The sequence below is a fragment of the Nipponia nippon genome, unplaced genomic scaffold (assembly GCF_047370975.1).
Source record: "Nipponia nippon isolate SJK-2023a ecotype South Korea unplaced genomic scaffold, ASM4737097v1 scaffold_10, whole genome shotgun sequence".
Taxonomy (NCBI): Eukaryota; Metazoa; Chordata; class Aves; order Pelecaniformes; family Threskiornithidae; genus Nipponia; species Nipponia nippon.
Genome location: NW_028262291.1, coordinates 22023587 through 22038900, shown reverse-complemented (window position 1 = coordinate 22038900; position 15314 = coordinate 22023587). Strand labels below are relative to the sequence as shown.

The 15314-nt window shown below is 38.9% G+C and overlaps 1 protein-coding gene across 5 annotated transcripts in view; it reads right to left on the bottom strand.

The window, feature by feature from the left end:
* Positions 1-15314, bottom strand: part of PDHX (pyruvate dehydrogenase complex component X) — a 71284-nt gene that overhangs the window by 3540 nt on the left and 52430 nt on the right. For 4 of the 5 annotated variants that reach the window (XM_087745937.1, XM_009464027.2, XM_087745940.1 and 1 more), the window contains one exon: positions 4767-12986. The exons of the other annotated variant lie outside the window; for it this stretch is intronic. In XM_087745937.1, coding sequence (XP_087602063.1) covers positions 12722-12986 — 265 coding nt within the window. In that variant the 3' untranslated portion in view covers positions 4767-12721. Of the gene's footprint in view, positions 1-4766; positions 12987-15314 lie in introns of those variants that run through there. 5 annotated transcript variants of the gene reach the window in all.

Below are 15314 nucleotides of genomic sequence, written 5' to 3'. Positions count from 1 at the left end.
TCAATGTCCTTCTTGTAGTAAGGGACCCAAAACTGAACACAGTATCTGAGCTGCAGCCTCACCAGTGCTGAGTACAGGGGCACTATCACCTCCCTGTTCCTGCTGGCCACACTATTTCTGATACAAGCCAGGATGCTATTGGCCTTCTTGGCCACCTGGGCATACTGCTGGCTCATATTGAGCCGGATGTCGACCAACACCCCCAGGTCCTTTTCCACCAGGCAGCTTTCCAGCCACTCTTCCCCAAGCCTGTACTGTTGCATGGGCTTGTTGTGACCCAAGTGCAGGACTCAGCACTTAGCCTTATTGAACCTCATACAATTGGCCTTGGCCCATTGATCCATCCTGTCCAGATCCCTCTGTAGGGCCTTCCTACCCTCCAGCAGATCAACACTCCCGGCAAACTTGGTGTTGTCTGCAAACTTACTGAGGGTGCACTCAATCCCCTCATCCAGATCATTAATAAAGATATTAAACAGAACTGGCCCCAATACTGAGCCCTGGGGAACACCACTTGTGACTGGTCGCTAACTGGATTTAAGTCCATTCACTGCAACTCTTTGGGCCCGGGCATCCAGCTAGTTTTTTAACCTGCGAAGAGTACACCCATCCAAGCGGGTCATCTTGTCATAGAACGAGACCCGCCTTTCATAAACCCGTGCTGACTGGGCCTGATCACCTGGTTTTCCTGTAAGTGCCACGTGATGGCACTCAAGATGATCTGCTCCACAACCTTCCCTGGCACTGAGGTCAGACTAACAGGCCTGTAGTTCCCCAGATCCTCCTTCCAGCCCTTCTTGTAGATGGGCATCACATTTGTCAACCTCCAGTCAACTGGGACCTCCCCAGCTAGCCAGGACTGCTGATAAATGACTGAAAGATGCTTCAGCTTTCTGCTGTATGGTCAGTTGTTTTCTTTGTCTTCTCACAATTTGATTCCTTGAAGGAGATGAGACTGAGTGCCAGGAGACCTGAGACAGGTGAACACAAAGGGCATATGCTTCCTCACTGATGTTTCACAGTACCACTGGAAGCCAAAGGCAGCTTTTTAAGATGTAGTTGGTGCTGCTATCCTCATCTTTTCAGTCTCTTGGCACCTCTGTGGGCAGTCCTAGTAGTATTTTCATTTCACAACTCTGAATTCTATTTACATATAAGCAAGAAAACAGTTACTAAAGAAAGCATAGACAGAAAGTCTTAAAAATTTTAACTCTTTCTGATAAAGTTTAGTCCTCCAGACTTCCAAAAACTTGAAGTTTTCTTTCAAGACCAAATATGCTTTAATTGTAATCAAAAACATTTTTAAAATTATTCTATTCAAACTTACAGGATCCTTAAAAAGGTCTTTTTGTGTAAGGATTTCAGAGATAATGTAAGTTCTTAGCAATTCATGGTGAGGTGAGCCAAGGCTTTCTGAGATTGCTGGGAAAACTGATTAAGCATTGCCAGATAGGAAATTCTTCAAATGATTTAAACAACTGACAAATAAATGATCTCTTATTTTAAAAAGTGGTGGTCAATACTAAAATAATCTTTATGCATATGTTTTATTATTTATATAAATCTACATCTAAATCAAAACTTCTGCAAATTAATATCTTTGAAATGTTCATAGCAATTCTAATGAAAACATTTTTAACTATAGATATACGTCCACAGTTTTGTGAAAACATCAGTGTATTTATAAATAGTTTTGGTAAACTAGGCCACTAATTCTTTCAGTACATTGAAACTAATTTTAAATGAAAAAAAAATTGAGTAAAAGAAAATTAGGTGTTGTTCTCACCTGGTTGAGAGCCAAGAAAAAGGTCATTTTTACATTTCCTACCATTGGTGACATGGAGATCTACTCCAGAAAATTTATCTAGAAGTTGCATACCTTAAGGAAAAAAAATGCAATCTATAATTGTTTAATCTGCTGTTTACATATGAAACTCCATTCAAACATTCTACATAACCACAAGAATAATAGCAAACCACATGAAAACATTTATTTTTAATATCACAAAAACTTCAGAAGAAACCCCTAAAACTTCCAGGGTCAGAAAAACATATTCTAGAGTTTGTAATTAGAACTTGTGGTTGGTATGAAAAAGAATTGTCACTTAACAAGACAAAGCTAAAATTTTCTGTGTTTAGTTAATCTGAAAACTGAAAAAAACCCAAAACAAACACCACTCCCATCCCCCAGTCTTTAGGTATGCAAGAATCCAGAGTTCTTTTGCCACTGAGTTCTCTACAGTTACTGTTTTCCTGTCCTAATCTCTCTTGCTTTCTGTCACTAGTTAGGGAAACTGTTATCTCAGTGGAGCAAGCACTACCCACTAATGTGGCTATTCAGTAGTTGTGTTGTTTTTTTTTTAAAGATGGCGTTTCCTGTGACATTGATGCCTGTCTGGTCAGTTCTGAAATTAAAAGTAAATTGATAATTATCATCCACGACTAATTACTTTGATATAAATGGTATACACACACTACTGAGTCGGATATACTGCACATCCACAAGCAGACAATCACCACATTAAACAGCTTAAAAATTAAATGGGACTCAGTTTTAGAAAAGTGCATAGAAAATAATGGCTTATACTATGCCTAAATCAGTCCTAATACCATGTGATTTCTAGAATATTCCTCTCTGGATTCATAGATTTATCAACAGACTTAATAAAGCACTCTGCAACAGTTGCAGGTTTTGCTTGGTTAGTCAATTGCTTTTTATTTTTTTAACAAAAACAAATGTTTAAAACCTCTCCAAGAGCACTAGACACATTATTCTCACACAAGACAACTCTTTCCACAACCACATCGCCCCAAAATACTGTGATAAGATATGTATAAGGGAAAGCTGCTTCTTACACAAAGATTGCTTCATAGATTCTTCAGGGTATCTTCTCTTAGCCAAGACTATTTGCTCCTAGCTATCATTTCAACTGTCTCATTACTTGTGTTTGAGCAACAGATGCAATTTTGCAATTACTTTCTTCAAACGTAATCAGGGCAGGTTTCTCTTATGCCTCCCCCAATGCTGTACCTCTATACACATACATTGACACACATACGTTAAAGCAGAAATGTTGAAGTCTCAGCAGGAGAATTCAGAAGCTTTTCTCTCTGTTCATCCTGTAGCCCAAATCTGAAAGGCTTTAATGTGATAGAAATAGCAGCTGGCCCTCTTTACCAGTCCATCTCAGCACATAAAGAGATATATACGTGCACAGGCACACAAGCAAAGTCTGCACACATGCTTTAGAAGGAGGTCCAAGAAGTAAAATTCCCTTTCTCATGGGATGGAATATTAACGTTTTGAAGTATTATTTCCTTCAGAGTTTGCTTAGACAATTACATGGACAGAGATCATCTGCTTATACTTTATGGCTTAAAAAAAATCCAGGCATTCCTTGATAATCATTAAAATAGCTATAATGCTATACAAAAAAAGATGTTCAAGTACAGATGAAAAACCTATTTTCTTTTGACATTCTTTCATCTTTTCTACCTTGAACAATAGGGATTGTCTTCCAAAATAAAGATGTCTGGCTAAAACACTTCTCTCTCTCAGATCAGATCTTAATATTTAAGCCATGTGAATAATATTTAAGACACTCCTGATAGGTCAATTCAGTTTCATAAGTTTGTAACGGCAGCAGTGCTACTAGTAAAAATGCAGTTGGTAATCTCCAGGTAAACAGTGAGTATTGACCTTCATAAGCAACATTCTTCCCTTCTAATACAGCTAAGGGTATCACAGACTAAAGATTAACACAATCATTATGTCAACACACAATAGGGAAAAGCCGTCTTATTTGAAAACAAAAGTATTAACACAGCAGTAGTTCTGTTGTGGTAAAATGGCAACCCTTTCCTTTGACTAACAGTTAATGAAACTAGATGCATTGTGGCTAAAGGCATTGGAATGGAACTATTAACAAAAGTCTTGTGAAAAGGAGTGAATAATCACTTTTCTTCTCCTTTATTAGTATTATCCATTTCAATAAGAGGGCCTAGACTCTGTTTGTGGCCTTCTGTGTGGTTGAAGCCTGTCAGATAGCATACAAATATATAGGAAAAGCAGCCAAGGAGGTGCCTTAGAGCATTATTTAGGATAATTTAGCACATCCAAAAATGTCTCTTCTGCTCCAGGCTGGGAGAGTCATTAGTGCTTGTTACGAGCTTGAGTAAGACATCACCTGCTTTGAAGACAATGATAGCTAGATTAGGTTCAAAATAGCAATGGACAGAGGAAGGACTCGTAATGTGCCTGAAAAAGCTGTAACTCTTCTGTATTTGTCAACACGGAAATGCAAGATATTATAATATCTGATAAGTTTCTGTAGGCACAACCAATTCATTTGTGAATTCACTCCAAAATAATTCTGTACATAACTTGTCTCTCTAAATACTCTTGGGGAAAAAAATGTGACTATTATTTTCATTTGAATCTGTATTGCTTGTACTATAAAGTGAATAGTAAAGGTACTTTAGAATCCTTGCCAAAACGAGCAAGTGAGTAAGCAACGTATTACGCTCAGAATATTTGGTTGAAATTTACATTACAAGCCAGAAGGCTCACACTTCAGAAAAGTGTAAGAAGAGTTTCTTTCTTGATCAACCAAGGGATCTGTTATAGTTCCTATTTTCCAAGCAAGGAAGAGGAAACAGCGTGATGCTGTCTGCTGAAACCTAGAGAAACTCGGTGCATGCTGCCAATAGAGACTGGGACATAATATAGCAAGCATAAGCAACTGCACAAGCAAACAGCCTCCATGAACATTTAAGCTTATAATTTATTTGTCAGGGAAGAAATCAAAAGTGCACTGAAGTTGCAAAATGAAACATAATTACACATATTTTCTTAAGATAGGCAGCTGACACAGAAATTAGTTGATGACTAGGTCAACAGAAAGTATCCTACAAGGTTCAATTGCTTGGATTGCTGCAAATTGAAGCAAACAGCACACTGTAATGAATGTTACATAGACAATGCAAAAATCATGAAACTGTAGGACAGAGAAGATCTGCTGCACTAACAATTCAGTATATTCTTCATACAACAGTGAGCAGAAATAAAAATCTTCACAGCTGCCCTTTTTCCCTGTCTAGGTCTAGGCCACATGAGAGGAACTTTTAAGGTATAAAAGAGAATCTTCTCTTGATCTCTAATCTTTAAGGAGATAAATAGTGGTACTCATTAACATAGCATGAATCATTTTCCTTAGTACAGGTAATGAGCAAACAGAAAAGTCTGTCATTTTCCAGCCAGTTGTTTCTCATAATGACACAAATGTTTAACTTGTCAGGTAGAACAATTATTGTGGAGAGAGGGAAGAACAATATGGTTATTGTATCTGAATAATTATCCACTGCGATATCTACAAGTCAAAGCAAAAGCGACGTCAAAGGGAAGGAGTGCAAACTGAATTCAAGCAAACAGTGATGGCTTTTCACTGATACAGGTTAGGCAGATTTAGTAAAGCAACCACTCAAAGTAGCCAGTCAAGTAAATGATTTGCACCCCAGTTTAATCAACACATGGGTCTTCACCCAAATCCTAAGTTTCTGTGTTTCTTGGAACGTTTACTGGTTAGCATGTGTCTAGAAATCTCCAGCAGGCTACCATGAATATCCTCCTGTTTTACAAGCATGATTACAAAGAAACAAATCACAAGAGGTTATGAGTTTAAAACTTATGCTTAACTAAGAACATATTGAGTACTGTATGCAGTTTTGGGCGCCTCAATATAAGAAGGACAACAAACTATTAGAGTGTACCCAGAGGAGGGTGACCAAGACAGTGAAAGGTCTCGAGAGTAAGACTTATAAGGAGCAGCTGAGGTCACTTGGTTTGTTCATCTTAGAGAAAGGTGAGGGGTAACCTCATGGCAGTCTACAGCTTCCTCAAGGAGGGCAGTGGAGAGGGAGGTACTGATCTCCCCTCTCTGGTGACCAGCGACAGGACACGAGGAAATGGAACGAAGCTGCATCAGGGGAAGTTCCAATTAGACATTAGACAAAGGTTCTTCACTGAGAGGGCGGTTGGACACTGGAACAGGCTGCCCAGGGAAGCACCAAGCCTGTCAGAGTTCAACAAGCATCTGGATGAAGCTCTTAGTCATATGGTTTAGTTTTAGGTAGTCCTGCGAGGAGCAGGGAGTTGGACTCAATGATCCTTATGGGTCCCTTCCAACTTGAGATATTCTATGATTCTACAATCCAGTTCTGCGGGAAGTGCCATACAACGACAAAGGTTTCTGTCTGATCCTAATTCCAACACATCAAGGCAAGTTAGTGTTTACTATTCCTTCTTTATTTATGTCAAGTGCTTTCTGAAACATTTCAAAACCAAACACGAAACCATCAAGCTATAGTTTAAATTCAAGAATATCTACATACTAAAATAGTTTGGTGATTATAATTACACTTAGAGAGCCAGAAAGTCAGAAAACCAGGCTGCTCAGTCTGCCCTCTGCTGGCCTTTCTGTATTTCAGTTTTCCCTTTAAAACACATCGTACATTGACTGAAATGATCCAAAATAGTGGCACCATCAAGGCTTATACCAAGGAAATCCACCGGTGAGGAGTACATCATTACCTTGATTCTTATTTCTGAAGAATGATTCAGTGAACAGCTCTATGTGCAGAGATTAATAGGCTGATTAATACACTGTCTTGGAAACAAATTTTGGATAAATATACATATATTTCTGGTAATTTACAAAATACAGCAAAAGCAAAAAGCACACTTCATGCACTTTCCTGTAGAACAATATTTCATTTTTCATGGTACATTACTATAGTCAGAAAGGAAACTGACAGTAGAGACAGCAAAGATACTTCTCTATTATGCTAACATCCTTTAAAGCTACTGAAGCAATGCTCACCTTCCTTGCATCTTGAGATCAATGTTATGCTCATCTTAGACTCCCTCTTCTGCAAGAACAATATCTAGCTGGCATATTTTTTAAATGATTCCTAGGACTTTAACTTGAATGACACATTGTCAAAGGGTTTGACCTTGCCTCTTAAAAGTAACAGAGAAATCTCTACTCAACTCTGTCACTGGGCTGAATTAAAAAAGGAAACATTCATAAATTAGAAGTTTCTAAAACTTAACCTAGTACACAAAGACTAAAAGGGAAGGATCAGAATGTTTAAATTACTTTGGAAGGATTATCAAAATATTAATCTAATTTTATTTGAATATCATTTAGCTAATACTTGGAAACTTTAAGGAAAATGAAAAACCATCATCATCATAAGCATACCAAGAAGAACATACACTGAGCAACCATATTTTTACATCTTTCTTACTTACGAAGTACCATGTGACAATTCACAGGTAATTCAATACATCTTTAAACAAAAAAAAGAAATGGAAATGCAAACAGCAGTCTACAAACAAGTATTGGGGCCACAGGAAATTGTAGGTGCCAGGACACTTCTTAAATGATAATGCTTCACTGCTTATTAGCAGACTTCAGGGTAAAGGAAATAATAGCTATGTATTTCTGATCCATGATACACTATAGTACTAGATGAGAATCTCTCCTGATCTGGAAAACTCAGAAAAATATTAAGAACAGCTGGATGGCTAGTTAAACTTATTAGTTGTGCTGCAGTACTTCATAAGAAGTGAAGGGATATTTTAATTCAAAGCCTTGGAAAAAAAAAATCATTCTGAACTTAGGTTCAAGAATAAAATAGGATGAATGAGAGCAGTTAAGGCAAATCAGCCGTGAACAACACGCTGAAAAAAGGCCCTTCCACAACATGGAAGTGGTACAGAACTTAAGTTGAAATATTACCACATGAAAGGCAGTAGAAGTTACTTCCATTACTAGAATAATCGGTATAATGATCTAACAAATTATTTACTAACCTTGCAGCAGTAGGAACAATAATCAGCACAAGCTCAAATTGAACAAATAGCTAAAGAGTAGTAGATTTCAGTCATAGAATGGTTTGGGTTGGAAGGGACCTTTAAAGGTCACCTAGTCCAAACCCCCCTGCAGTGAGCAGGGACATCTTCAACTGGATCACTTTGCTCAGAGCCCCATCCAGCCTGACCTTGAAAGTTTCCAGGGATGGGACATCTACCACCTCTCTGGGAAACCTGTTCCAGTGTTTCACCACTCTCACTGTGAAAAAAAATTCTTCCTTATATCTAGTCTGAATCTGTGCTCTTTCAGTTTAAAGCCATTACCCCTTGTCCTATCGCAACAGGCCCTGCTAAGAAGTTTGTTCTCTTCTCCAGAATAAACAACCCCAACTGTCTCAGCCTTTCCTCATAGGAGAGGTGTTCCAGCCCCTTGGTCATCTTTGTGGCCCTCCTCTGGACCCACTCTGACAGATCCATGTCTTTCTCGTACAGAGGACTCCAGAGCTGGACACAGTACTCCAGGTGGGGTCTCACCAGAGCAGAGTAGAGGGGCAGAATCACCTCCCTCGACCTGCTGGCCATATTTCTTTTGATCTGAAAACAGATCAAAGAGGCTTTTGAACACACAGACATTACATGGCACTGGTCATTGTGCAACCATTATTTACTATGTGCTTTATTTCCACTACTTTCAAAGAAATTACAACAATGCACAACATTTTCAGTGGATTTTAGGGAGGAAAAAATATTTGTTATGGTCTGATGTAATCCAGGACAAAATCTCAGTGGAAAAATGAGAAGTCATGCAAGAAAAGCCAAGAAAATAAAAAAATAAAAAATCAGTTTCAAACCTGCAGGTCACCACCATAACCCTAATGGCACTTTATTTTCCGTCACCTTATGGCACAAATTATCGCATATGAAAAACACATCAAGCATGACACTTAGTTCCAACAATTCTGAATTAGTTTCCCCCTAACTCACCCTGCAATTGCGTATACTTTAATGCAATCAATATGCAACTTTCTGTACAGCACAGCACAGAAAAGCACGTGTTCAGACTTTGAAACAAAGTTTCTTGGATTATTTGTCATATTTTGGCTTCCTACTCAACTTTAAAATTCTGTTGTATCCATTGGGACTAATCATTATCTGAAATAAGTGTCTACTGTATTTTGTATGGATGGAGATGAGCATGTGGACAAAAGGATTAGGTGAAAATAGCACTGAGCATTCACTTTGCAGGACTGTGGCTCTTTCAGGGATTACATGTAGGCAGATTAATTACAGCAATTTTATTTCATAAGGAATACATTGCAGGAAAAAAGATCCAAAAAAATCAGCATAATTAGGGATTAAAGTGTGACACAGTTCAATACTTGCCAACAATCACAAAGCCCAAAATAGCTATCCTTTATTTTTCTCTAACTATGCCTCTTGCAAAGGAAAATGATACAAAGAAAGTAATTTTCCCCAAGCATATCCTAAAGGCAGACGTTTCCAGCAGCCCTTAGCATACTCCTTAAATTTTTATTTTTGTTTTTTTAATTCTTCAAGAAAATAATGTCTTCATGGTATTTCTTGCTTAGGTATGTAAAAAGATGTTAACAGAAGACATTTGAAAGAATAAACCATGAAAAGTTATATTTTTCACCTGTGGAATTTTTACTTCTAGGCAAATTTTCTTCAAGGGTAAACCATAACCATTTCATACAGTTCACCTTCTGGGCCATTGCCCCCATCCCCAAATCTCTAAATTCTTCAGGAAGATAATCAATGTTTTATTTTAATCTGTATGGGCAATTATTTGTTGTCTCACTTCTGCTAAAGTAGTAGATGTTGCCAAATGGTACGATTACTCTGAATTAAGGAGATCTGACTGCTATCACATGTCTGAATTCCAGAGATTTCCTTCACAGGCTGATGATTGACAAATCACATACATCCACCTTTATGTCAAATGACAATGCTGGCAAGTAGGCAGATGTAAAGAAATTGGAATTAAAGCTCGTATTAGCCTTACTGAGATTTGCCTAGTTCAAAAGTTGTAAAGGTTTATTTAACCTGGAGAAAAAGTTGCATTGTCTTCACCTGTCTGTGTTGAACAGGGAAAGTATAATGGCTGTATTAGTACCCACACTAATGAGACATGATAAACATTCTATATTTACATACAATAGCACCTTCCAGTGGCTCCAAAAGCAAAAGTAAAACATACTGACTCACACTACATGAACACATACATGCAAAACTATAGTTGTAAACATCAGTCATGCAGCCCTTAACTGGCCAGCTAAAGAGTAGAATATACAAATGCTGGGGAGCACATGACAACACTAGAGCACTAAGTACAAAAAACCCCAGTGTATCAGATTTTAAGTAAGTCTGCAAATTCTCTTTGGCAGAACAAGATTTAGCTATGCAAACAATGAGAACTTCTTGTACGTTAAGGACACTATATAAACTGGTGGGTTTTTTCCCTTCAAAGTAATATGGAATTGATAAACAACTTTGGAAAAATTCATGGTTAACCATTTAAAATTGCAAATTAATCTTCAGCACCCAATCTTGAATATAATTTATCAGTGAGAAACTCCTGGAAATACAGAATGGACATGTCCATTATTGCACAGTAAACTATATTTGGTAATCAAAATCTCTCCCAACTGTTAGATTAATAGTTTATGAAATTTATGATATCAGAACAAGCCAAAGAAGCAAACTCATTTAGCAAAAACTCTCAACTCAGTATTAACTAAAGGTTTTGTCTTGCAATTAGCTTTTTAATTATGGCAGCAGCTCAACAAACAAGTCATCCAAATCTTTAAAAAAAAGTACTTGCACAAACTAGAATAAGACAAACTCCCACAATTCTACTATTTATATTCTCACCAGCTCCTGTAAAAGACGTTATTTCATTACAAACACATAAAACACATGGTTCCATATTTATATATAAGAAAAAAAAAATCTACTGTTAATTTAAACTTCAGGCCACTGCACTTAAGCCTCCAAGTTACAGTTCAATATATGCTGATGATGTAAGACCTTCTACTTACATCTTTATTCTATCCGTGAGAAGAACAGCATTAATCAGCAAATATTCAGTGTGCAAAATTTGACCTTTGATACTGGAACCTCTATGAGGCTGAGAGATCAAAGCTAGTTTTTCATCACAGTACTGCTGGCACAATTAACTTGGGTTTTAAATTAACCACAATATATCACAGAGCACCTGAAAAAAAATTTTTTTTTATATTTTGTGGTACTGAAGAAGATATCTGAGTTGGGGCAACTTCTAAATTTAGAAAATGTAATTGTCTCCAAATTAAGTGAAGGAAAACCTATTAATTTTTCAGACAAAATGTTGTTTTCTCTAAATGTTGGTTCCATCAAAATCTAAAAATCAATGACGCTGAGATTCCATCCTTTATGGAGAATGCATTTATTGAGACAAGATTATTCTCTTCTTTACCCCTCTGCAAGGCATTAGATTATGCAGTTATCTTAAAATACTGGAAAAAAATAGATGCACCTACAGTCTAAATGTGTTTTAACGAGTTCTAATTATACAAATGAAGCTAATCACCAGATTACTTAACATTTTGAGAAACTGCTATTTTATCTATGATCTAATTTAGTCTTTCTCAGAATTTCCTTTCATTTCTTTTCTCCATTCATCTCCACAGTCACTTTGTTTTCTTCAATGTAGCTTATACTAAAGGAGAAGATAAAGAACAGTTAAATCTGTAATGTAAATGAAATTAAACCAAAACTTTTTCAGTTTGTAATGTCTTTGCTTTTATTTAGGAAGCCATTGAAATACCTGTCAAAATCTTATAAACCTTATTTCAATCTAATTTGGATAGCACAACATGCCTGAAAAGTCTTCTGAAAACTGGAAAACTTTCTACTGCAGAAATATAATTTAGCTACTCTTATCTCAGTATTGACCAGAACTCATAGCAGCACTTTGCTCAATTATGATTCTTGCTTTCTTCACTCTAAAAGCTAGATATTTAGGCCTTAAATAAAGCATCCCATCTCAGCACAGGGAAGACCCCACCCGGAGTACTGCGTCCAGCTCTGGAGTCCTCTGTACGAGAAAGACATGGATCTGTCAGAGTGGGTCCAGAGGAGGGCCACAAAGATGACCAAGGGGCTGGAACACCTCTCCTATGAGGAAAGGCTGAGACAGTTGGGGTTGTTTATTCTGGAGAAGAGAACAAACTTCTTAGCAGGGCCTGTTGCGATAGGACAAGGGGTAATGGCTTTAAACTAAAAGAGCATAGATTCAGACTAGATATAAGGAAGAATTTTTTTTTTACAGTGAGGGTGGTGAAACACTGGAACAGGTTTCCCAGAGAGGTGGTAGATGTCCAATCCCTGGAAACTTTCAAGGTCAGGCTGGATGGGGCTCTGAGCAAAGTGATCCAGTTGAAGATGTCCCTGCTCACTGCAGGGGGGTTTGGACTAGGTGACCTTTAAAGGTCCCTTCCAACCCAAACTAGTCTATGATTCCCACTTAAATTTCACAAGGTTATCTTGAATTTTCCTTTACAGATGAGACTGACTTGTCTATGCAAGTGTTACGTGCCATTTAGTACTAAGTGTTTAAAGAAATGTAGTATGTTAACTTTAAAGTCTTTTAGCTTTACAGTATAAAACCTAGTCATTGCAAAAGACTAAAAGCATGAAAATTAATAGTTTCTGATGTTAATTCAATACATTAAATATTTCAACTGTCCATCTCACAGTAACTCTTTACTCCTCTCTACAGAAAAGCAACCCCAAGTACATAACAGTTATCTATGTTGTCAAAACAAGAAGCAATCTTCATTGAGTTTAACACAAGGCAAGCCGCACTGGATTCTCTATGTTGGCTTTCAAGGTCTCCAGAAACTTTGAAGCCAGTTCGTCATCTACTACCCGACCATCACTTGAAAGAGTCACTGTCATGAGTTGATACTGCTTAAGTTTCTCATTCCCTTCTTCATCTTCCACAATCTTGAGCTCTGGTCTTGCTCGGCCCACAGCTAGGATGCAGGCCTGCGGAGGGTTTATGACTGCAGTGAAATCATTGACGCCAAACATGCCCAGATTGGAGATACTAAATGAAAGAGAAAAGAGTTACTGGTAATGTCAGAAATTATATATCCCCTAGAAGAAATAATCTATATTCAATGACTACTATGACCTAATTCTCTCCCAAGGTCAAACCCATTAACTTTAAAATAAATCTGAACTGGATTTCAGTTGGGGACATTCAGACTCTCAAGGGTTTGCGATTTTTGCAATTATAACTAATGCACCTTTTTAAAAGTCCCATTTCTTTACAGTAATATATCCTTGCATTGCACACAGTAAATGCAGAAAGTAGGACAGGAAAGTGATATCTTCAGATAAACTTTGCCTGTCCCTGTTCCAAGCCCAATGTCTTTTAGATTGAACCTCACAACTTTAAGTTACAATGGTAGCTGATAAGTGATACAATTTCAGCATCTAGACATCACTCTGGCACATGCCTTTCTCCCGTGAACATTTTTGCCTGTGTCACAAACTGGGAAGTGGTATATTAGGAAAGGCTTGGACTCTTTTGTGACAGATTGTCTATAGAGAAAGCTGGCCTATCATCTTCTCCTTTTTGTTATAGTTACTGCGAAGAGTGGAAAAAAAAGATTAATCTGTATAGAATCACAGACTAGTTTGGGTTGGAAGGGACCTTTAAAGGTCACCTAGTCCAAACCCCCTGCAGTGAGCAGGGACACCTTCAACTGCATCACTTTGCTCAGAGCCCCATCCAGCCTGACCCTGAAAGTTTCCAGGGATTGGACATCTACCACCTTTCTGGGAAACCTGTTCCAGTGTTTCACCACTCTCACTGTAAAAAAAATTTCTTCCTTATATCTAGTCTGAATCTGCACTCTTTTAGTTTAAAACCATTACCCCTTGTCCTATCGCTATAGGCCTTATTAAGAAGTCTGTACCCATCTTTCTTATAAGACCCCTTCAAGTATTGAAAGGCCACAATGAGGTCTTCCCAGAGCCCTCTCTTCTCCAGAACAAACAATCCCAACTCTCTCAGTCTTTGCTTGAAGGAGAGGTGTTCCGTCCCTCTGATCATCTTCATGGCCCTCCCCTGGGCCCACTCCAACAGATCCACGTCTGTCTTGTACACAGAATTCCAGAGCTGGTTGCAGTACTCCAGGTGGGATCTCAACAGAGCAGAGTACAGAGGGACAGAATCACCTCCTTTTGACCTGCTGGCCATGCTTCTTTTGATGCAGCCCAGGATGCAGTTGGCTTTCTGGGCTGCGAGCACACATTGCTGGCTCATGTCCAGTTTTTCATCCACCAGTCCTCCTCAGCAGGGCTGCTCTCAACCCCTTCGTTCCTCCAGCCTGTATTGATGCCAGAGGTTGCCCTGACCCAGGTGTAGCACCTTGCACTTGGCCTTGTTGAACCTCATGAGGTTCACGTGGGCCCACTTCTTGAGCTTGTCCAGGTCCCTCTGGATGGCATCCCATCCCTCAGGTGTGTCAACTGCACCACTCGGCTTGGTGTCATCTGCAAATCTGATGAGGGTACACTTGGCCCCACTGTCCATGTCATTGATGAAGATATTAAACAGTACTGGTCCCAATATGGACCCCTGAGGGACACCACTCATGACTGATCTCTATCCGGACATTGAGCTGTTGACCACTACCCTCTGGCTGCAACCATCCAACCAATTCCTCATCCACCTAACGGTCCACCCATCAAATCCCTGTCTCTCCAATTCAGAGAAGGATGTTGTGGGGGACTGTTGTCAAAGGTCTTACAGGAGTCCAGATGGATGACATCTGTAGCTCTTCCCTTGTCCACTGATGTAGTCACTCCATCATAGAAGGCCACTAGGTTGGTCAAGCAAGATTTCCCCTTGGTGAAGCCATGCTGGCTGTCTCGAATCACCTCCCTGTCCTCCACGTGCCTTAGCATAGCTTCTAGGAGGATCTGTTCCATGATCTTCCCAGGCACAGAGGTGAGGCTGACAGGTCAGTAGTTCCCAGGGTCCTCTCTTCTACCCTTTTAAAAATGGGTGCAATGTTTCCCTTTTTCCAGTCGCCAGGGACTTCACCTGACTGCTGTGTCTTTTCAAATATCATGGAGAGTGGCTTGGCAACTACATCAGCTTATTCCCTCAGGACTCTGGGATGCATCTCATCAGGTCCCATAGATTTATGTATGTTCAGGTTCCTCAGGTGGTTTTGAACCTGATCTTTTCTTACAGTGGGAGGGACTTTGCTTCCCTGGTCCCTGTGTTGTGGTCCATCCACTCGAAAGGTGTGCGAAGAGAGGTTGCCAGTGAAGACTGAGGCAAAAAAGTTGTTGAGTACCTCAGCCTTCTCCTCATCTGTTGTTACCAGTTTGGCAGTCTTGCTCATCAGGGGGGGTA